The 19,538-nt window shown below is 48.7% G+C and overlaps 8 protein-coding genes across 8 annotated transcripts; 4 read left to right on the top strand and 4 right to left on the bottom strand.

The window, feature by feature from the left end:
* Nucleotides 1-105: 105 nt before the first annotated feature.
* On the bottom strand, nucleotides 106-2,334 carry BDV27DRAFT_170952 (phosphotransferase family protein; the record flags this gene model as incomplete). Its single annotated transcript, XM_032075466.1, has 3 exons — nucleotides 106-1,386; nucleotides 1,464-2,089; nucleotides 2,159-2,334. 3 exons carry the CDS (start codon nucleotides 2,332-2,334, stop codon nucleotides 440-442), a joined length of 1,749 nt encoding a protein of 582 aa, XP_031929447.1. The 3' UTR covers nucleotides 106-439.
* Nucleotides 2,335-2,879: 545 nt separating this feature from the next.
* Nucleotides 2,880-3,842, bottom strand: BDV27DRAFT_170950 (NmrA/HSCARG family protein; the record flags this gene model as incomplete). Its single annotated transcript, XM_032075465.1, has 1 exon — nucleotides 2,880-3,842. One exon carries the CDS (start codon nucleotides 3,840-3,842, stop codon nucleotides 2,922-2,924), a length of 921 nt encoding a protein of 306 aa, XP_031929446.1. The 3' UTR covers nucleotides 2,880-2,921.
* A 365-nt stretch (nucleotides 3,843-4,207) lies between these two features.
* On the top strand, nucleotides 4,208-5,717 carry BDV27DRAFT_170947 (Zn(II)2Cys6 transcription factor domain-containing protein; the record flags this gene model as incomplete). Its single annotated transcript, XM_032075464.1, has 2 exons — nucleotides 4,208-4,785; nucleotides 4,874-5,717. The coding sequence occupies 2 exons, from the start codon at nucleotides 4,208-4,210 to the stop codon at nucleotides 5,529-5,531; spliced, it is 1,236 nt and encodes a 411-aa protein (XP_031929445.1). The 3' UTR covers nucleotides 5,532-5,717.
* A 224-nt stretch (nucleotides 5,718-5,941) lies between these two features.
* Nucleotides 5,942-9,131, bottom strand: BDV27DRAFT_155977 (ribonuclease H-like domain-containing protein; the record flags this gene model as incomplete). The annotated part of the gene is made up of 5 exons (XM_032072244.1): nucleotides 5,942-7,405; nucleotides 7,512-7,759; nucleotides 7,819-8,884; nucleotides 8,946-8,982; nucleotides 9,043-9,131. The coding sequence occupies 5 exons, from the start codon at nucleotides 9,129-9,131 to the stop codon at nucleotides 5,942-5,944; spliced, it is 2,904 nt and encodes a 967-aa protein (XP_031929444.1).
* An 832-nt stretch (nucleotides 9,132-9,963) lies between these two features.
* On the top strand, nucleotides 9,964-11,082 carry BDV27DRAFT_143655 (uncharacterized protein; the record flags this gene model as incomplete). The annotated part of the gene is made up of 2 exons (XM_032070140.1): nucleotides 9,964-10,158; nucleotides 10,219-11,082. 2 exons carry the CDS (start codon nucleotides 9,964-9,966, stop codon nucleotides 11,080-11,082), a joined length of 1,059 nt encoding a protein of 352 aa, XP_031929443.1.
* A 1,936-nt stretch (nucleotides 11,083-13,018) lies between these two features.
* Nucleotides 13,019-14,600, top strand: BDV27DRAFT_92621 (putative GPI anchored protein). The gene is made up of 3 exons (XM_032077966.1): nucleotides 13,019-13,173; nucleotides 13,249-13,901; nucleotides 13,956-14,600. Exons 2-3 carry the CDS (start codon nucleotides 13,265-13,267, stop codon nucleotides 14,561-14,563), a joined length of 1,245 nt encoding a protein of 414 aa, XP_031929442.1. The 5' UTR covers nucleotides 13,019-13,173; nucleotides 13,249-13,264; the 3' UTR covers nucleotides 14,564-14,600.
* Nucleotides 14,601-14,798: 198 nt separating this feature from the next.
* On the top strand, nucleotides 14,799-16,286 carry BDV27DRAFT_125353 (putative mitochondrial 2-oxodicarboxylate carrier protein). Its single transcript, XM_032066302.1, has 5 exons — nucleotides 14,799-14,992; nucleotides 15,053-15,063; nucleotides 15,132-15,161; nucleotides 15,273-15,359; nucleotides 15,457-16,286. The coding sequence occupies exons 1-5, from the start codon at nucleotides 14,918-14,920 to the stop codon at nucleotides 16,166-16,168; spliced, it is 915 nt and encodes a 304-aa protein (XP_031929441.1). The 5' UTR covers nucleotides 14,799-14,917; the 3' UTR covers nucleotides 16,169-16,286.
* Nucleotides 16,287-16,739: 453 nt separating this feature from the next.
* Nucleotides 16,740-18,926, bottom strand: BDV27DRAFT_92603 (basic helix-loop-helix domain-containing protein). The gene is made up of 2 exons (XM_032077965.1): nucleotides 18,676-18,926; nucleotides 16,740-18,561 (listed from the first exon to the last, which is right to left on the bottom strand). Exon 2 carries the CDS (start codon nucleotides 18,543-18,545, stop codon nucleotides 17,049-17,051), a length of 1,497 nt encoding a protein of 498 aa, XP_031929440.1. The 5' UTR covers nucleotides 18,546-18,561; nucleotides 18,676-18,926; the 3' UTR covers nucleotides 16,740-17,048.
* Between the last annotated feature and the right edge of the window lie 612 nt (nucleotides 18,927-19,538).

Genomic DNA, 19,538 nt, shown 5'->3' with positions numbered 1-19,538 from the left:
AGACCCTGTTTCTCGTCGCATGGTCATATGAACCTTAGTTTTAAAACTAAGGACCAGACTGTAGGCTAGTGCGCTGATCCTCATTCTGGAAAGTTATGTCAGGAACAAGAACTAGATTGGTGGTGACGTTCTAATCAAGTACAATATATACATTGTGGTTATAGCTGAGAACTGAGGCAGACCCTGCGGAAGGAAATATCATTTGCAACGCTCGCATACATGTGCTTAGATAGGAGGGAATCCGTTTCTGTAAGTCAATGAAGCCCTGCAGCTACCTTACCGATCAATCTGTCGACCGGTTTGCTAAGCTTAGTCCACAACCCAGTTTGGTACTAGGTGTAGAATGAAGCCGTTCCGAACACATGGACGATCGTGGTGTGATCGAACAACTGACACCCCGCATAACTCCACGTAAAAACACCTAATATGTATCGTGCAGCTACCTATATATCTCCTCGTCGTAATCGTTGAACATCCAATTCTCAGATATCTTAGCGCGGTCCTCTTCCGACTCAGTTGCCTCGAGCGCAAGTTCCTTCAATTTCATTTCACGTTGCTTGGATTCGACATATCGGTCCGACGGCACCCACCCATCTGGCCCCACTCCAACATAGTTCCTGAAGATCTGTAGCTCTTCATCTGATTCGATTTGCTCAGCATTAAGATTCAAACATTCGCTTGCCTCCTCGGGCGGATACTCTAATGGGCAGACACCTGCATTAGTGCCGGACGATGGATTGGACAGTTTGCTCCAGTTCTGCGCTAAATAAACGAGATCCGCCTTCAGCGACACACTGTCCCCTTCCCATGGCTTGCTCGCGTGATCGAAGATCTTGCGCTTGAGAATGCTTAAATCGTGGTCCAAAGCAATACCATGAACAGAATTCAACTTTGCAGAATACCACGCGTAAAAGTAATGGATATGCCGTCTTCGGAGGATCTCTAGCTGTTCAGACCGGTTGCTTTCATCCAGACTATCGAAGTCATCTGGTAACTTAGGCGTGTCAAGAGATTCAGAAACCTCGTCTCCGTAATTCTGTATACTCTCTGGGAAACCACACTGGAGAAAGAGTGGTAGAATAGAGCAATGCTGCCAATCTATTAAACCAGTAATTCTAAGATCATCGGAAACTAAGATATTATTCGGTTGCAAGTCGGGGTGTCTGATTGTAGGCTGGCAAAGGAATTTGAGGTTCTCCGGCACTAGATGAGGCGCGACACGTAGGTAGTTTTCCAAGTTTTTCATATGGTCCAGATGTGACACTTTCCGATACTTGTACAGCTCTCTATAGATAGGCTGAAGAGGTTGCAGTGGCTTACCGAACCTAGCTAAGGCGGTAAGCTCCTTTTTGGCGCCCGCGGTCAGAGCCGCTTCCGCAGTCTCATCTACAGCTTATCAGTGAATCTCGTCCAGTCCGGGACTTTAGATAATAGGGGTTTAGGAAACTAGGGAAGGAACATACACGGGCCACGGTCGACTTGCAGTTCGCATCTTTTCCCAAACCACATTCGTAAGGTAGTGTCGGGACCGATACTGAAGCGGCCATTGCTCGGCGGATCTTCTATCAGCACCGGTGGTTTATCGATTTTAGAGTGCAGATCCGTCGTATAGTAAAGGCTCCCACTAGCAGGAAATCGTAATCTGAAAAGGCGAGCTTCCAGGTCGACAATGTTTTTGATAATTGTGGAACAAGCATCTTCAGACAAGTCGAACCACAGGTCACCCAAGTCTCGTCCACGGATATATTCCATAAAGATATATTCTGTGCCTGCCGCATTATCTGATGTGGCCGAGTAGCCAAAGACCTTGGGCACGGGAATATCATGTAGACGAAGGTAATCCAAAGTCGCAACTTCACTGGCTACCACGAAGTATTTCGGCTCCGTAACGGGATACGGGATACGGGCGATGAGTTGGGATCCATCCTTCATTGTCACTAGAAAGATGCGGTTGAATCCCCCTTCAGCAAGCTTCTCAAAGCGAGCGACATCATTTGCGCCTTGGTTGATCGACTCGGCAGCAAGGCGCTTCAATTCAGGGACGTCGAAGACGCGTCGTCGTTCCGCAAGTCTCACAGCTTCATTGTAGCTGTCGGCCGTTACCAATCAAGTATCAGACATAAGAACTAGTCCAGGGTATATTATAGAAGTTACAAACATCCATCTTCCAGATGTATACTCAAACAGTTCAGAGCTTCCCGCGGAATGGCGGGTAAAGACGCGAGAAGTGGAGAAAGTTCGTGAGATCAAAGAGGAGTTCAAGGGTGTCACTGCCCAATTAATTGATGGTACGAGATGATTTCTACATCGAGCAGCCCGAGCTCTAATAAACATTGTGACTGTTTTGGAAATGGAAGTTGATCGGATGAAATGGTTGTGAAGTTACTTTCTGTTCGTTTGTTGCATTCCTGACTTGCATGTTCCATTCCCGCTAACCTCATTGGGAAGGTGGATCATGCTGCCAGGCGACATGCTGCGAAATATCCATCGTTCCTCTCGAGAAATCACCTCCAGGATAAATAATTGAGGGAAACCAGTCATAAGTTGCATAATAATCCACAGCGAACATAGCCATGCTGCTGTTGCTAATATTGGTGCGAGATATGTCCTAGGAGCAGTTATTCAAGGCTCAAGAGTGACGTAGGCTCGTAGCCCTACATCATGGGTATCCACGGTCGTTCAATAGTGAAAAGTCACTGGCTTGAGGGCTGAGACCGGTCATATGGTTTCTCTACTTGGGAAACAGTTAATTGATGTAGGGCAATAAAAAGGAGCTACTGAGATGCACTACTACTATCTTCAGGGATCATTAGACGTAAAGAAACTCGATATATTCTTCACAGGGCTAAGGCAACAACAAAATGAAAAAATGGATTGATAAATAACTCAGAATATGAGCCCGAATAACGACCCAATCCACCCTAAGCAGACCAAGTCGCATTAACCATCTCCTTCTCCCTCTCCAAAAACTTCTCAAACGTCCCCAGAGGCAGTTTCCAAGCTCTCACTTCCTCCAGATCTACAAACTGCGCCATATCGCGCGCCAGCAACTGGCCCCCAATAAACGGATTCTGTGTAGCTTGCTTTTCCACCTCTTCCTGGGACAAAAAGACCGCCTTAAGATCCCGGCCAGTCGCGCGCGACAGTGCTTTCGTCACATCCTCCACATGCAGGAACTCGGAAGCAATCTCAATCTCCTTCTCATGGAATCTCGCAGGATCAAACAGTGCCGCAGCTCCGAAGGCTCCGATATCATTGTGATCCACCATCGGAAGTTTTGTCTCAGGCAGCAGAGCCGTAGTCCAGACGCCGGCCTCAACAAACCCGGGATACATCCGAACAAGGGGTTGCAGGTAATTCGCCATGAAGTTACCAGGTCGTAAGATAGTCCAGTACTCGAATCCAGCTGTTCTCACTTTACCCTCGACAGTTTGTTTGTTAAGTAGAATCTTCGCCACGAAACTGTTCGGGTCCCAGTTCTTTAGGCGTTGGGGCTCGTTGACGGAGAACCCACTAGAGTAGATGACGTGTTTTATTCCCGCTTCTTTGGCGGCAGATAGGATGTTTTCGGCCTGGTGGACTTCGCTGTTTGGGATGCGTAGGTCGGGCATTAGGTTGAGGAAGAGCGCGGTGCAGCCCTTCATACTTTGTTTGAAGGTTTCTAAGTCGGTAAAGTCGCCTTGGGTGAGGTGAACCCCGCGGGATTGAAGGTTTTGGGCCGCCGGGGTATCTAGGTTGCGGGTTATGGCGTGGACTTCGGCGCCAGCCTTGAGGAGGTGGTTGATCACGGCGCCGCCTTGGGTACCGGTGGCACCGCAGACGAAAAAGGTGGAGGTGGACATTGTTTGATGTAATGTGGTGGTTATGCTGTGATTGTTTGAATAGATTGATAGTTGAGGTGGATTTATTATTAAGAATGAGAAGACTGTGTTGTTGTTCTGAGCTATCCATCAAATGTTGACAGCTTTATATACAGCTCTGGTTCCATAGGCAGACGAGGCTATTCTATGGTCTGGAGCGGAGTTCCACCCAGTCCGTAACCCTAATCATCGGCGCCGTCTCCAATTGGCTGAACACAACACTAGCTTGCGGAATTCCGCCCCCAGACCCACATCAAGCGATATCTTTCGCAACAAATGTAAGATCAGTTCTTTTTTCTCCCACCTAGGCAGCGGAAGTCCGCAGAACAGATACCAGAGTGATAACCATGAACCCCTTATTGGCCGAACGAGGAAACCCCCCACCGCGACGCAAATCATGCGAAGCGTGCAAGACCGCCAAGCGACGCTGCGATCTGGCATTCCCGGCGTGCTCTCGATGCGCTACCAGGAATACGCCATGCATTTACCCGGGACGACAGCCGGCAATTCCACAGGAGCTGATCGACGAGATGGTCGAGTCGATTTCTCAGGCGGTTGACACGCCGTTCTCGTTTGATGCGGGTGTCCCGTGTATGACCGACTTCAGTATACCTGAACTACCCGACCCACCTGTTGTTGCTCATCCGTTCGATGTCTTCGATCCACAATGGGATTATATTGACTTCCACGCCCCATGTCTATCATCGGAACCTCACAGTGGCGTCCTCATCCCTCGATCAAGCTACGCAATGACAGCTCCGGTAGCAAGACCCCCGATGCCTCTCTCAGCAATCATCGCATCCCGACTCCAATTCGCCATCGACGTCCTCAAAGATGTCCCCAAGATGATGATCCAAGAGAACCAAACCCCTTGGTCTCATAAACAACTCTACGTAAATAGCATGCCCAAGCACATGCAAGGCAAGTCAACCCTTTTCTCCTCCCCCTCTTACACAAAAAAAAAAAAAACAAGTAGAAAAACAAACTGATTGAATAGCAGACGCCTACTCAAGTTGCGCCCTCCACATAACCCTGAACTCCCTCAACAGGCCCCTAATAACCTCCCTAATAAACACCAACATCCAAACCCTCCTCACATCCCCAGTCCCGACAACACCCCTAGAAACCCTTTCCCACACACACGCTCTCCTCCTGTACCAAATCATGCTCTTCTTCTCCCCCGACCCCAACTCCAATATCTCCCTAATCCCCCACCTCGAATCATCAGCCCTAACCCTCCTGTCTTGCATCTACTTTCCCGACCCCTCCAACACCCCCACCATCCTCCCGTCCAATCCAGAAGCCAAACAAGACTTCTGGACCTCGTGGATCTTCCAAGAATCCGCGCGCAGGACCGTACTCTTCGCTTTCTATCTTATACAGCTCTCTCGGCTGGTCCAGGGGGAGAAGAATCTTGTCTGTGATAGTAAACTGGGGCTGGTGCATAGCTGGTATCTGTCGGCGCATTTGTGGGGGGCGCAGGATGCGGGGGAGTTTGGGGTGGCGTGGATGGAGAAGGATCATTTTATTGTTGGGGAGTTGAATTTTGGGAGGGTGCTTACTGAGGCGAGGGCTGCCGATGTGGATGTTTTTGGGAGGATGCTTTTGGTTAGTTATTTGGGCATTGAGGAGGCCAGGGCTTGGTTTTTGGTTAGGGGGGCTATTTTGTAGCTTCCTCTTTTTTGTATTGCTTTTTTACTTCCTTTCTTTTTTCGGAACGGAAGGTGATAATATGGGTATGAATGTGTCCTTGAACTGCCAATTTACTAATTCTCGTTCGCGGGACTATGTCCAATACGTACAGGCAATTTGTTATCTGCGATGATTTATGAAATTCCAGTTCACGCGGTTAACCGCCTTCATAATCAATGCTTAGGCTCAATCTCATCCATCCAATGCTTCGAGGGTACCATGGGTGATTTTTCTTTTCTATTTTTTATTTGAAATTTGAAATTTTTTTTTTTTTTTTGTGGTCTTGACTATCCCAGCTCACACTTCACCGACCAGTGCGCGCCATTGAAGAATCCGATTCCATAGTTCAAAAATTCGTAAATGCCCTATTGGTGCTAACGTTCCAAGCATTAGATGTAAAACATCGTGTTTCTGATCTTCTCATGCAAAAGAACATCCTTGTTTGTCGCCAGCACTGTGCTAGCATCACTGGCCACCGACGAGGTCTCAGGCCATGGTTCATAAAATCGACTCAGATAGAATCGGGCTCGGTCACAGACCAGGTCGGCGTATCGCGCAGGGCAACAGACTCTAACGCCCTTTGTGGCACGCCCAACTAGGTAGCTCAAGTTCAAAGTCAGATCTTGCACGATCTCAGCGACGTTCTTGTATTTTGGGGGAAGCTTTCCTTTATATCGCTGGGTGAAAACTTCATCCAAAATCACAAAATAGAAGGCGTTGCGCGCAGTTCCATGGATAGCAGAATGAGGCTGGAGAAAGAAACTGAAGCAATGGGGGTCTGTGGTGCATCGGTCAACGATCGTACATGGTGGCGTATTTCCGTTCTTGTCAGGAGTTTGCACTTCAGTAGGGTAAAAGCGCGTATGATGCCGCTTACTGACAATGATAATGGTGAACTTCGGAAGGTTCTTCTCTTGCATCTCCTTAGGATAACCCTCTCGGCAGGCCTTTCGCATAAGGGGCAGCTCCTCGGTCAAGCACTTAGTATACTGACCTTCCGAGATTCCGTCACGGAAGACGATAATGTTTTCGGGAAATGACGCGTGCCCTCCTAGGAGCTTCCATAGCCTGAGGTGCCGCTTCAACATACCATCCAAGCTGTCTATTTCCTCCTTTCCTCCACGAGACTGGAGCTGAATAGTTGCAGGCCATTGTCCAAGTCTTTTGTCGATGCTGGCAACCATGGCTGCCACGCTAGGTGCAGTGGCTGGAGTGACTTGCGAAGACCCCGTTGGATGCGTTACATCCAATCCAACAATCATGGTCTTATCTTCATTGATAATACTCAGACGAAGATTGTCCACAACGTGATTCGTGCCTCCCAGCTTCAGGTTGAACTTCATTGCCACATTCCTCATATACTGATCGAGCGCCTTGTCATATTGATCCACCAGTTGACCTTCCTTTGCCACCAGCCTAGGACCAACGCTGCAAATCGTCTGCAATCCGTACTCCACCTCGCACAACCGCTTAATTCCTGGGTACCAGCGGCTGTCTTTCTCGGGAAAGATGATATAGAGGAGGTCTAATTTGTCGGCTGCTCCTTTGAGCCTATTTTCCAGGTCCGCTGTGTCATCCTTATCCACTCTGATTATTCTTCCGGGGATGGGCGCGTCTACCAGAACACCGGTGTCGAGAAGGGCAGCCTGGAGCTTCTTGACAACTGGCTGAAGGCTTTTCAAGTCGGGGAACGTATCCTGCACCTTCTTGTCTGAGAGCAGAAGATACGACCATTTGCGCAGCCGTTGGCCGGAAACGTTGAATTTAGTGTCGATCAAATTCCAGGATCCTGGGAGCGTTTTTACACTGGACTTTCCCCGGTACATAATATTTGGTTGGTCCAAGACCCGCCCCTCGACTGTGATCAGCCAGCCTTGCCGTAGATATACCGAATCGTGTCTACCATATGAGTTAAACGTTACGATTATTACTAGCTATCATTCCATAATAATGACTTACCAGCATTACATTTCTTCCAGGGTTCAACCCAACAGTATCCGCCCCTTGGCTGACAATAGACAAGGCATTCTGTAAGGGCGGTCGTACAGCAAATTTGATCATGCCTTGTGTCTGGGCGGAGGACAACTTTCCATTGTGAATCTGGCCCGGAAGTATCTCGAATTCCTGTGCCAATTGGTATGTAGGGCTGGCCCGTGTACCAATATTGATAACAGGCAAATCTGGTCTTTGGTCGCGGATGTTGTACGCTAGACACCATGTGTTAGTTGAGTAGCTATGTCGTCTCGATTCGCATATACAAACTCACTCTCCAGAAAGTAGTCATACACGCTAATCAACCTCGCGGGTCCAGCTGGTGATGCTACGGGTCCTGATTGCTGACTCTTCTTTTTCCTCGATCCTAAAGACCCGGGTGCTGGCACTTGGCGAGATTCTAGCCAGAATTTTACACCTTTAGAGCCCGCGCCAAATGAGTGTATCTCGGGTGGTCTATTCGGTAGCAATTCCGTGCCATCACCGCACCTAGCAAGAGAATAAATCGTCTTAGGCCTGATGATAAGCTCGCCGCTTCGGTTTCTTCTTTCGGGTAGATGGAGTGTGCGTCCCCGGATACCACTCAGAAATTCGTTCAAGGCACCCAGGCTCCTGCCATTTGCCTTTGGAAATGCATCGATCAAGTCAACCAGACGTCCGCTATTGTAGAATGCCCCATGGCTAACATTTACGTTAACCAGGACCCTACCAGCGGCGAGTCTAACACTCGAAAAGAACCCACGAATCGCTGTTAGCCCGCCAATTAGAGGAGCCTTGTCCGACTGCGGGGCCTTGTTGCTAAGTGGAAAGGTTCTATTAGCTCTATTTCCACCACGTGAGACAAGGTCTGGATATGTCATTGGGTAGTGATTCAGAAGAATATTCAGCGCTTGAATCATTGGGAGTTTCTCATCATATCTGATAAAGTTGGTTGACGTCAGATACTCTATCAACTGCGATACCCGTAGAGTATTGGTGTACAGGATACGGGCTCTATACTGGGCAGCGTCCTCGGCGGGTTCATCCTCCAGTTCACTTCGGTAAAACACGGGTACAATGATTGCATTATCGGCCAGCGGCAGTCTTTCTCGTGATATGATGGTAGACTTGTAATCGGTGACTAGATTGTCTGTCATCGAAGTGACCTCTGGCGCCTCGAGGACCAACCTAACGATTTGGGCCAGCTTCCTGCCAGAAACAGAAGGTCTCACGTCAATAGCGTATCTGTAGAGCACTAGATTGGGATCCGGGATAGAATGAAAATAGTTCGCCCACAGGACGACTGGCTTTCCCTTAGTTCCATATCCTGGTCGAGGAGGGTATTCGGAATTCAGTTGGAGCTTGCGAAGAGTCAAGGTATCTGCGGTTGCTTTCTGAATTCCGTCTTCAATTTTTCCTTACCAATGGATCGGGGGGAGGGACTTTCCCATCTGGTGGTCTATAGGACACCACTTGTTAGTACCATCATTTTACTAGTTATGGCTTCTGGCGGACGAACAAGTAGATGGTAGTTTTTGCGTCACCTCTTCTCTGAGGTCTTGTCGGCCCTGTTTTGGGGGTGTTATCTCTGAAACCTCGAAATGACATATTATGTATGACTTTTGTGTCGCGTTTGTGAAGCTTCAGATGAAATGCTGTGGGGGTTAGATATCAGAGGATCAGATTGAGTAGAAGAAACAAAGGGGAGGAAGAACAGAGACAGGTAACAAAGAAGTCAATCTCAAAAGGTTGGGTTTGAAGAGGGGGGTAAGACACTGGGTTTGGTCCGATCGTGTCTGGTGAAGATATCAGGTTACATAGGATCCTTGAGCAAGAGGTGAACCAACTGAGTCTGATTTCTGGGACTGATTGAGTACTAGTTACACTGCGCAAAGTGCTCATTGGTTTGTATGTCTGTGAAAGCTTAGTTATTATTGATTTCAAGGTAATAGGGTAAGTCAACTTTCTCTAGAGGATAAGATGAGCATTCTTATAGAGTTGGTTCGAGAAAGATCCTCCTCATTGTTCTAGTCACATCAATCTCACCCCGGACCCTTGCACGTGATCGTCGCTGTGTTTGAGGTTTGTATCTCCTGTTACCCAAACTTTTCACCCGATCAAGAAAAAGTGATATGATATGAAAGAATTCCGGCCGAAAAAGAATATATTCATCTGGTCATCATATAATGACTATCTTTTTATCATTACAGAAGGAAAGAAAGAGGATGACGTATGGTGCCAATTAGGGCTACATGTGACAGGATAGAACCCGTGAGGGAAGAAGGCCTTTTAACGTTCTAGTGCTTCAAGCATCTGTACCACCTAAAAAAAGGCCACTTTCCTCAACTGAATTTATCCAACATGCCTCATCCTCATCCCGCTCCTGATCGTACAAATACTCATCAACACCCACTACTCGATCCCCTACGCCCGAAGAAACATGGCGATCAATCAGATTCCACGCATCATTGGCTTCCAAATTCTGCGCTCGCTCAATCTCCTCATTTCCTCTGCAGGCGACATTGACCTACTGGGTCTGGCCAAAGACTTTTTCTGGAGTCTCCCCGATCAAGAAGCAGGCATCCCAGATGCCCTGTTCTACACATATATGATTGATACAGTCATAAACAGCCTCGTATGTATTTCTCTAGTTCCAGTCGCTCTCTGCTTAACCTGCACGCTAACCACATCCCAGATTGATTACTATCTCAGCCATGTGGTCGCAATTATGCTGATTCTCGAAAGCGAGAGGCTACATGCTACCAACCAGAGTACAGCTGACTTCGTCAATGACAACATCCAGAATCAACCAACTACTCGCAGCTTGACCCGAACTTCTTCGTTCCTGTACCGTATGGGTGGTCTGCGGGTTTTCCTAAAAGGTCTCCAGACGGGAATCGTGTACCGCGCTGTCCACTTTGCCCTTGCAAGTCTATTACAGATGGTACTCTTCCGACATGATCTTCTCAGGCCCATCGCGCATGTCATATCCACCGTGGTGTTAGCGGAACTCCACATGGCCTGGACACACGCCACTATATCCGCAACCTCATCCACAGGGTCTCTGTTAAAACTGCGCCACAATCACAAAGCATGGAGGAAGCTACTCACACCATCCTTCGTCTGCGCTGCGGCCCGCGCAGTAATCGATTATCTTCCCGATGCCGCTGACTCTTCATTCAACCTATTCTTCAAGCAGGCCAGCACACGTGACCCCTCAGAACATTATATTGCATACTTTGAAGTATCAACCATGTTACCAACACTTATCCTTCGCATGATTGTCATGCTCCCGGCTTCTATTGCATTGATCTTAGTAGAGGCGAGCTTTCTCCCGGAAACGGAGACCACAATCGTTCCTTCCACTCAGGGCCGGAGAGCAAGGATGTCTGCATTGGTCTGGGGGAAGATCAGCAAAGTTCGATCGGGTTTTCCTGGTGTATATGGGCTTGTGCGGGGGTCCACATTCTTCTGGATGTGGGAGCTGCATGCTAAGAGGTGTTTACTACAGTCGGTAGTTGATATTATCAGCATGTGGTTGGAGGGTGGATTCGAATGAAGGGTATCCCACAATGATTCTGACACTATGCGTGTAGCTCAGGGCCGCTCGTCCTGGTTTCTTCGAGAGGGGAAGACAGAGAACAGAAGGGAAGGGAATAAAGAAGGAAATGTACTTTTAACGGTGATGTATATGCGCAAAAGCTGAAGGGCATCGAGGATATCGTTGTAATACATATATAGCTAAACAAGTCAAGGCCGGTAATCAACCTGCTATTGACCTTTGAGTCGTGATTCCTAAGCACGAGGCCATACCCGAACCGCATACACTATAGCACTAATCGATAGCGATCACGAAAGTTGCCCTACACTTGAGGCTATATTTGTAGAGGACATAATTCAGTACAACGAACCTTCACGAAACTGGGTCTGAAAGTCGCATCCGTAACTGGCAACCCCATGCTATGAATCTCTACGAAAGACTCGTCCTTCTCGGGGAATGGCTCGCTACTAAACATGTCAGGCTAAGATACGCCCAGGGGTTTTTAATTAGCTATCGGTGGTGGAAATTCCTTTAGAAGTTTAGTGGGAAGAAGAGGGTTGTTCTCCAGCAGTTCCTTGGTCAAGTCCAACATGCGTCTGATAGGTTAATTGATTGTGTGGATGATTTCCCACATGTTAGTATCACTGGTTTTATCAGGTTTGTGGTGTTTGAAGCTCGTTATTCTATAGAATAACGTTCTCAGGGCCTTGCCAGTTGCTGTGGTAGATCCTCCACCGGCAGGTATGTAAGTCAGAACAAGACCTGGTATTATCAATCGCTGACTTATATATTCGAATTAAAGATATTCAATAATATGTACAATTGTGGGTGGCTCCTAATTGGAACAAACTTTCAGTCTTTTGTTAGGTAACGCTTCTGGAACATTTGCCGTGGCAAATTTCTGTGCAAATCTCCTGGAAGTACGCTTGACTAAGAAGAATCTCAGAGATGCTAATTGATACATGGATATTTCCGCTCTATGGACACTATCAACCGATTACTATACACCAAGGCTGGTTAAAGGCTAATCACACGAAAAGTAGTACCAAGATCTAGTATTTGTGTTGAGAGGTATATTATATAAGGGGCTGTTAGGGCAAGTCAGTAAGAAAGCCAGTGAGTAGGCCTCGCTCCATTGCCATCTACATTAACATACTCTAAGTATTATCTAATTTCCAGCTTAACCGTGGCTAGGTATAACTTACCCCATTCACCTAAGCTAACCTGACTCATACTTAACAGGTTAAATCTAGGGGTTCGTGGAAAAATAGACTATAATAGGATTATATCCTATCCGCAGGCAATCTGCTACGTCACAAAGTTTATACACCAAACAGAATTGCTTAGCCAATTCTAAGAGGTCAAGTAAATTGGTTATTATAAAAGGGGGACAGATATAGAAGACAATGCGTAAGAGGCTACTAGGGAGGACCTAGTCATATCCTCTTAGTATATGTACCACCTATCGCCTTCCAGGGGACACTAGAAAGATTCGGAGACACATAGGATGGCGAGAGATTAGGAAGACAGGGACGTGGTAGGAGGTTGTGTGATTAAAAGCTTTTCGATTACTTCCTTTTATGGGCATACGGCGTTTTACGATTAGATTCTAGGCTCTTTGAGGAACCTGCGTAGCTAGACGTTCAGTAGTCAGGCTCTACCAGGTAAATAGAATTTCAATTGATTGATTGATTGATTGATTGATTGATTGATTGACTTTGCAATCGTCATATCTCATCCCAGCGATGTTAGAGGTTTCAAGTGAGTAATACAAAACATGGATGTAGAATTGTAGTTTATAACATTGCTGCCTTCAAATACAGGCATCAACATAACCTTACCGAAAAAGGAAAACTGTTTCACCACGGGATTCCCAGCCACTGATTTGTTGACCTCGAGATTTAATTCAAATAGGCAGCCCAACTTCAGACTTGGACTAGTATTATATTTAGTTGTCGGTCAGGATCTGCATAGTTGTCGATCTGCTTTCATTCCTTCTCTCATTCTTTTCGAACTCTGTTACTCTCCATCTAACAAGATTTATCGCGTCCATCTTTGGTCAGATTGAGTTTATATATCTCGGTGATATCAATCACTAGTGTACTAGTTGTAGGTGATTGAAAAGCTGTCTTCATCTTTATTTTTGCAATCTTTTTCTCTTATAAACTAACATGCCAAGAACAGACTATTTCAAGTACAGATGCTGGTCTTCCCTCTTCTGGCCTGGGCTCTAGGGCCAGCACCACTGGCAGTTCAAGCACTGACAGACGGCAACTCATCCATCTACCACCAAACGGCAGATCTAGATACATACAAAGTTTTGCAACGCAATGCAGCTATTCAAAACCAGCTATCCCAAACGTCCGCCCGGGGCATCAAGAAGATGAGCGATGACGAAGGGGAGAAGTTCTTTCTCGACTACTGGTACTTCGGAGAGGCCAACCAGACCGACCTACAAAGCTCTCAAACTCCAGAAAAGACACAACCTAATCTTCACCCCCGCATATATCCTTATCAACCATCCCATCCTCTGGATCTGGGTGAGACCTCTGACTCCCACGGATGGATGGGTCAATTCTCACCGCTTCTTCGGAGAGAATTCAAATGCCCCGCGGGCACAAATTCATGCACCTCGATTAATCGCCCGAATAGCTGCTGCAGTACGGGATCGACCTGTGAGCTGGTCGACGATACAGGGTCTGGGGATGTAGGATGTTGTCCGGACGGACAGCATTGCTCTGGTACGATTGGTTCATGTCAGCAAGGGTACACTAGCTGTCCTGCGTCATTGGGCGGTGGTTGCTGCATTCCCGGATACGAATGTGTCAGCGGTGGCTGTAAGTTCGGGCCGATTTACAAAGATGATGAGCTTTGGACTAATGAACTGCAAGGTGCCAACGTGTACACAGTGACGATCACGGTGAGCTCGACCATCATGGTGTCGACTGTCACGGACACGGTTCCCGCGACTAGTACCGTTTCTAGTAGCAGCAGAAGTAGCAGTACAACAAAATCGTCGTCGTCTGAATCTACCGGAGAGTTTACTCCCCCTGCTCGACCCACGAGTCTCTCGACGGCGACCCCCTCCCAGACTGGGTCGATCTGTCCCATTGGATTCTATGCCTGTTCCGCTGTCTATCAGGGAGGATGTTGCCGGACTGGCCGCGACTGTGACACTAGCTCGTGCCCGGAGACCCCATCGACGACGATCACGACCAACGACCGAACCATTGTGGTGCCTGCCGAGACGGAAGCGCCGCCAGCGACTACCGGGCGATGCGCGAGCGGGTGGTTCAGATGCGCAGACACCGCAGGTGGGGGCTGCTGTCCGACAGGGTTCGCATGCGGCTCCAGCTGCACGGCACAGGAAACCGCGACAGCAACGGGGACGGTGGCGAAGGAGCAGCCCACGAATTCCGCCGGCGAGAGAAACCTACCGGAAGGAATGAAGATGGTTGGAATAAGTTTACTACTAGGACTACTCTGGACGATTGGATGAGTAAATGAAGTTCATGTACTTAAAACGCATAACGAGAACCACGAACAAACGAACTACCCCTTCAAGATTAATAATATATAGTACCTGAAGACTGTTTGTTATCTCACCCCGTGGGGGCTGTTGAAGTCGGCAAGGGTTGTGGGGCCGCCGGATTCTCACCGGACTGGGATTTTTCCCGTTCGGGAATTTGTCCGATACGCTCCGACGTCCAACCAACTCCTCCTCTCCTTCGCTTGTTGCACTGGCGTGATCACCTTCCCTTTCTTTTTTTTTCTCCTCTTCCCTCTCCCCTACTCAGCAATTCCCATTGTCCATTGCTGCGTAGTTTCACCTCCAGATTCCCTATCAGCGACAATGTCGGCCAACACTCAGAAGCCCCTCCCCTTCCAATACCAGTTCGCCGCTGGCGCGGTGGCTGGTGTGTCCGAGGTGCGTTATCGGAGCTGTGACCTGTCATGCTAAACTAACATTAACTGACTCGAATTCTAGATCTTGGTCATGTATGCTTAATTCCAAGTACACGGTCACGAATCATATCAATTTCTAACCAAAAAAAAAATGTCCCCAGGTACCCATTGGACGTCGTCAAGACTCGAGTGTAAGCTCCCATTCCAAGTCTTCCCCCATACAAAGAAAACCAATCTAACCGCAATCCCCCCCCCCCCCCCCAAACCCACCCCCAACCCCAACCCCCCCCCCCCCACAACAGCCAACTGCAATCCGGCACCCGCGCCGCCGGCGAGGAGTTCTACACGGGTATGTTCGACTGTCTGCGCAAGATCATCAAGAATGAGGGGTAAGCATATAGTCCCCATTACATCACGATAACAACCCCAATTCCAACCCCAATGCTCAACTCAAACACAACCCTAACCAACATTCAAAAAAACCAGCGCATCCCGTCTGTACCGCGGTATCTCCGCCCCAATCCTAATGGAAGCGCCTAAGCGTGCGACCAAATTCGCCGCAAACGACAGCTGGGGATCCTTCTACCGGGGTCTCTTCGGCGTAGACAAGCAAACGCAATCGCTGGCCGTGTTGACCGGCGCAACAGCCGGTGCGACCGAATCTTTCGTGGTGGTGCCCTTCGAGCTGGTCAAGATCCGTCTGCAAGACCGCGCGTCCAAGTACAACGGCATGCTGGACGTGGTCAAGAAGATCGTGCAAACGGAGGGACCCCTGGCCATGTACAACGGTCTCGAATCCACACTCTGGCGACACATTCTCTGGAACGCCGGATACTTCGGCTGTATTTTCCAGGTGCGGGCGCAGTTGCCTAAGGTCGAGCCTGGCAACAAGACGGAGCAGACGCGGAACGATCTTATCGCGGGTACGATTGGTGGTACGGCGGGTACGATTCTCAACACGCCGATGGATGTGGTCAAGTCGCGGATTCAGAACAGCCCTAAGGTGGCGGGACAGACGCCTAAGTATAACTGGGCTTGGCCAGCTGTGGGGACTGTCATGAAGGAGGAGGGATTCGGGGCGTTGTACAAGGGTTTCATTCCTAAGGTGCTGCGGTTGGGTCCTGGTGGTGGTATTTTGCTGGTGGTGTTTACGGGAGTGATGGATTTCTTCCGCACGATGAGGGGTGAGAATGCCTGATTGAGTGCATTTCTTCGGTTTCTTTGTCTGTTCTTCTTTTGCTTGCAAATAGAGAAAGACCTAGCTTTTTTTGGTTAGATGGGTGTGTAAAAGAGTTTATATATGTTCTTTATGTCAACTGGTCTTTTCATTGAAAATAATGTTCGAAACATGCGTCGCTCAGGCTGGGTGCTATGCGTATCATGGGATCACTTCGGCACTACGTCGGCAATCATGGGGTCTAGAATCCAATACCAGTAAAGAAACCCATAGTGATGTATAACTAACCATTATATAACATAGCAACGAACATCCGAGATACAACCAATCGCATCATGGGGCAAAGGAAATCTTGAGCAGGCAAATCAAAAATAAAATAAAGAAAAAAGGAGAAAGGGTATCGATGTAAAAACGCATGTAGAAGCCCCTCTCAGACGGGCAGCATTGCCAGTAGAAAACTAGTTCGCACCGCGTTCTGGACGAATAGACAAAAAGCAGATGATACCGAGTCGGTCTTGGCCGTCATTATGCATAACATTATAAAGATAGAAAAAAAGGACAAAGTCTGAGCTGTAGAGAAGCATAAATCAGGGAAATGATAGCCAAAATAGACAGCAAAATGACAAGGGGTGGGGCATTGATATAAAAGACAGGCAGGTGAGGTTATAAAAACAATAGACAACAGAATACCGTAACCCGGCAGATCCACAAGAACTGAAAAAGCAACGAAGCAAACATCGCATGAACTAGGTGCGAGTTGAATCAAAAAACAATTAGTCTGGGTATGTCAAGACTTCCGCTTACGCCGGATCGCTCCTTCCATATGACGCCGTGTATGCAGTAGGTCATGCATGGCATGCACTCATAGAATCCCGGATGGGCACAACACCATCAAAGATGTTTAGTTCATTTCCATTGCGTACTCATCTTCCTCCTTGAAGCTCATCCCCGCGTGGCCGGAGCTGCTCCAGTACTGGGCCTGGCCGGTCCCGCTGTTGCTACTAGCCCCGCTGTTGAATGAAGGGCTCAAGTTCTGTGGGCTTAAGCCGCCATTGGACGCGACGGGGTCTCCAGCGATATTAGTGTGCTTTGGCACTCGCAACCCACTACCCGGTGCCCGGCTGTAGCTGAATGAACTGGGATCATTCTTCTCCAATGCATCCAGGATCTCTGTGCGCATGCGTTTCTCTTCTTCGGTTTGTTCAAATGGCCAGGTGCCTCCCAGGCTGCTGATCAGCTCCGCCAGTTCGGCTTCCTGTTGGAGTTTCACATGTAGCGACCACATCAGGTCTCGCATCCAGCCAACGGCTCCGTTCAAGATGTCGCCTTTGTTCGGGCCCTTCTCCTTTTCCTCGATCGGCAAGCCCATGGTAATGTTGCCGGCCGCGCGACGACCGTTGCCACCGGCCAACAAAGACGTGGCTGCATTCGAGCTGGCTCCAGTGCTAGACATGGCGGTGTTATTAACGAGTTGCTTCCGGACTTTGTCATCCTCTAGTCGATGCTGGGGGACGAGATGGGACAGGTCTTGGATGCGCTCATTAATATTGTCGCGCCGGCGACGCTCGACCAGATTATGCGAGGCCCTCCGACGACGTCGCTTGGCTTCCTGTGACTCCAAATCCTGCGCAGTTCCGGGCATGTGTGTATCAACCTTGGCCGGCAAGGAAGCATGCTTGCCCGATTTCAGAATTTCAGAGATTCCAACATGGTGGGGGTTAGGAGGAGATGAGATGGGAGATTCCACTCCGAATGAATGAGCACTTCCAGGGGTACCGTCCCATTGGTTCGAAAGAGTCTTTTGGTGTCGAGGATGCAATCCAGTTCTGATGGGTTGAGCGGTTGGGAAGCTGCCTGACTCCGGTGTTCCAAGGGTTAAGCCGCCCAAGGCAGGAGTCTTGGGTGTCATAGGGCTACGGACGTCAGCGGAACGGTCCATGGTCTGCAGAGAAGGCCGTCCTTTGGTATTCATGTAGTTCTGCTCAAAATGGGAGCCGGCATTTTGCATATGCGCCCCCGGCTGCTGTTGATTCATGGCCCGGAAATGATCATAATTGAAACTGTTATGCAAGAAGGGACTATGCATAGGAGCCCCATCAGGTGTGTTCGAATACATCTGGGACATCTGGTTTGGGTGACTCATCGAGATCCCAGCGCTCGAGTGCTGGTCCTGGAGGAAGTTCATACTATCAGCGCGCTGGATGCCATTCTGTCCGTTAATCTCCAAGTCGAGCAACTCGTCCGTGTCAATTCCGGAGTTGCCGCCGAAGTTGAAGCTTTGGGAGCCAAAGTTATATGGCATAAATCCACTGTTGTGCATGGTTAGTTCGGAGGGGTCAACACCGTCATTGGTGCTGCCGTATTGATTGGGCATAGAATAGCCGGCGTGCGACATCATGAAATGTTTGTGGTCACTGCTGTGGTCGTCAGGATCATGCTTTATGAAAATACTTGCTTCCGCCATCGTGCAGCTGGGTGGGCAGCTCCGAACAGGAAAGTCAAGCACGTTTCCAGAGGGAACCCCTTACGATCCAAGATCTGAATTGTCCGGAGTTTGGTGCAGGACAGGTCAACCAACCGCAACTTCTCGAGTGATGCGATGGATTCAGAAACGACTATCCTCGGACGGATTCGTACCGCAGACTCAGGATAATAAAACGTTGAGGGCGAGTATGATAAGAGTTGGGCGGGTTAATCTTCAACAGTTTTCGAGCAATCGAGCCAAGTCACAAATGGAGAACTCGACGTCGGCTACTGGAAATCTAAAGCGACGTGCACAAACCGTATCAGTAAACGTGTGCGCCAAGGTGCTAAACGCCGAGATCGCAAGGAGACAATCAGGGGATCGTGGGTTTACCAACCAAGGATCTATGGAGGTCTGCAAAGATACCCCTTAACCGAGTAAGGATACGATTGAAAGGAAGAGCGGAAGGTATTAACAGCGACGCAAGGGATGGCTGCTGCCAAATCCCGGAAGAACGAGGGCGTGGTGAAAGTATGAGTCGAAAGCGGACAAGGCGGAAAATGCCACGATGGGAGGCGGGAGTCACAACCCAAGAGGTGGCACTGTCGAGCGCACAAAGAGAAATACGAGATACGCTGAAAGATTAAGGGTGTAAGCAATAGAAAATAGACCAACAGGGGTCAGCACAGAATAGGAACAGGCTAAAGGAGGCGAGAAGGATGCGTGGCCATAAGCGAGGCGGGCAAAGGAGAGAAAAAAAAAAGGTGACCAGAAATAGAATACTGGGTCCGGAGGCGACGGGGTTAAAGACAATGGGGGGGGGGGGGGGAAAAAGGGTAAAAAACGTGGGTCAGAGACAGGATAGAACTTGGATGTGACAGTACACGAGTGGGTAGAGTTTTGCCTGTAAACCAAGCTCACACGAAG

The sequence above is a fragment of the Aspergillus caelatus genome (assembly GCF_009193585.1).
Source record: "Aspergillus caelatus strain CBS 763.97 unplaced genomic scaffold BDV27scaffold_52, whole genome shotgun sequence".
Taxonomy (NCBI): Eukaryota; Fungi; Ascomycota; class Eurotiomycetes; order Eurotiales; family Aspergillaceae; genus Aspergillus; species Aspergillus caelatus.
The sequence above is the reverse complement of the archived record's forward strand: the minus strand, read 5'-3'. Positions and strand labels throughout refer to the sequence as shown.

Coding starts and splice junctions, on each gene's coding strand:
- BDV27DRAFT_92621 (XM_032077966.1), top strand. CDS start 13,265: ATGCTGGTCTTCCCTCTTCTGGCCTGGGCTCTAGGGCCAGCACCACTG. Junction 13,902..13,955: donor CGAATGTGTCAGCGGTGGCT/GTAAGTTCGGGC, acceptor ATGAACTGCAAG/GTGCCAACGTGTACACAGTG.
- BDV27DRAFT_125353 (XM_032066302.1), top strand. CDS start 14,918: ATGTCGGCCAACACTCAGAAGCCCCTCCCCTTCCAATACCAGTTCGCC. Junction 15,162..15,272: donor GACGTCGTCAAGACTCGAGT/GTAAGCTCCCAT, acceptor CCCCCACAACAG/CCAACTGCAATCCGGCACCC. Junction 15,360..15,456: donor AAGATCATCAAGAATGAGGG/GTAAGCATATAG, acceptor CAAAAAAACCAG/CGCATCCCGTCTGTACCGCG.
- BDV27DRAFT_92603 (XM_032077965.1), bottom strand. CDS start 18,545: ATGATGTCGCACGCCGGCTATTCTATGCCCAATCAATACGGCAGCACC.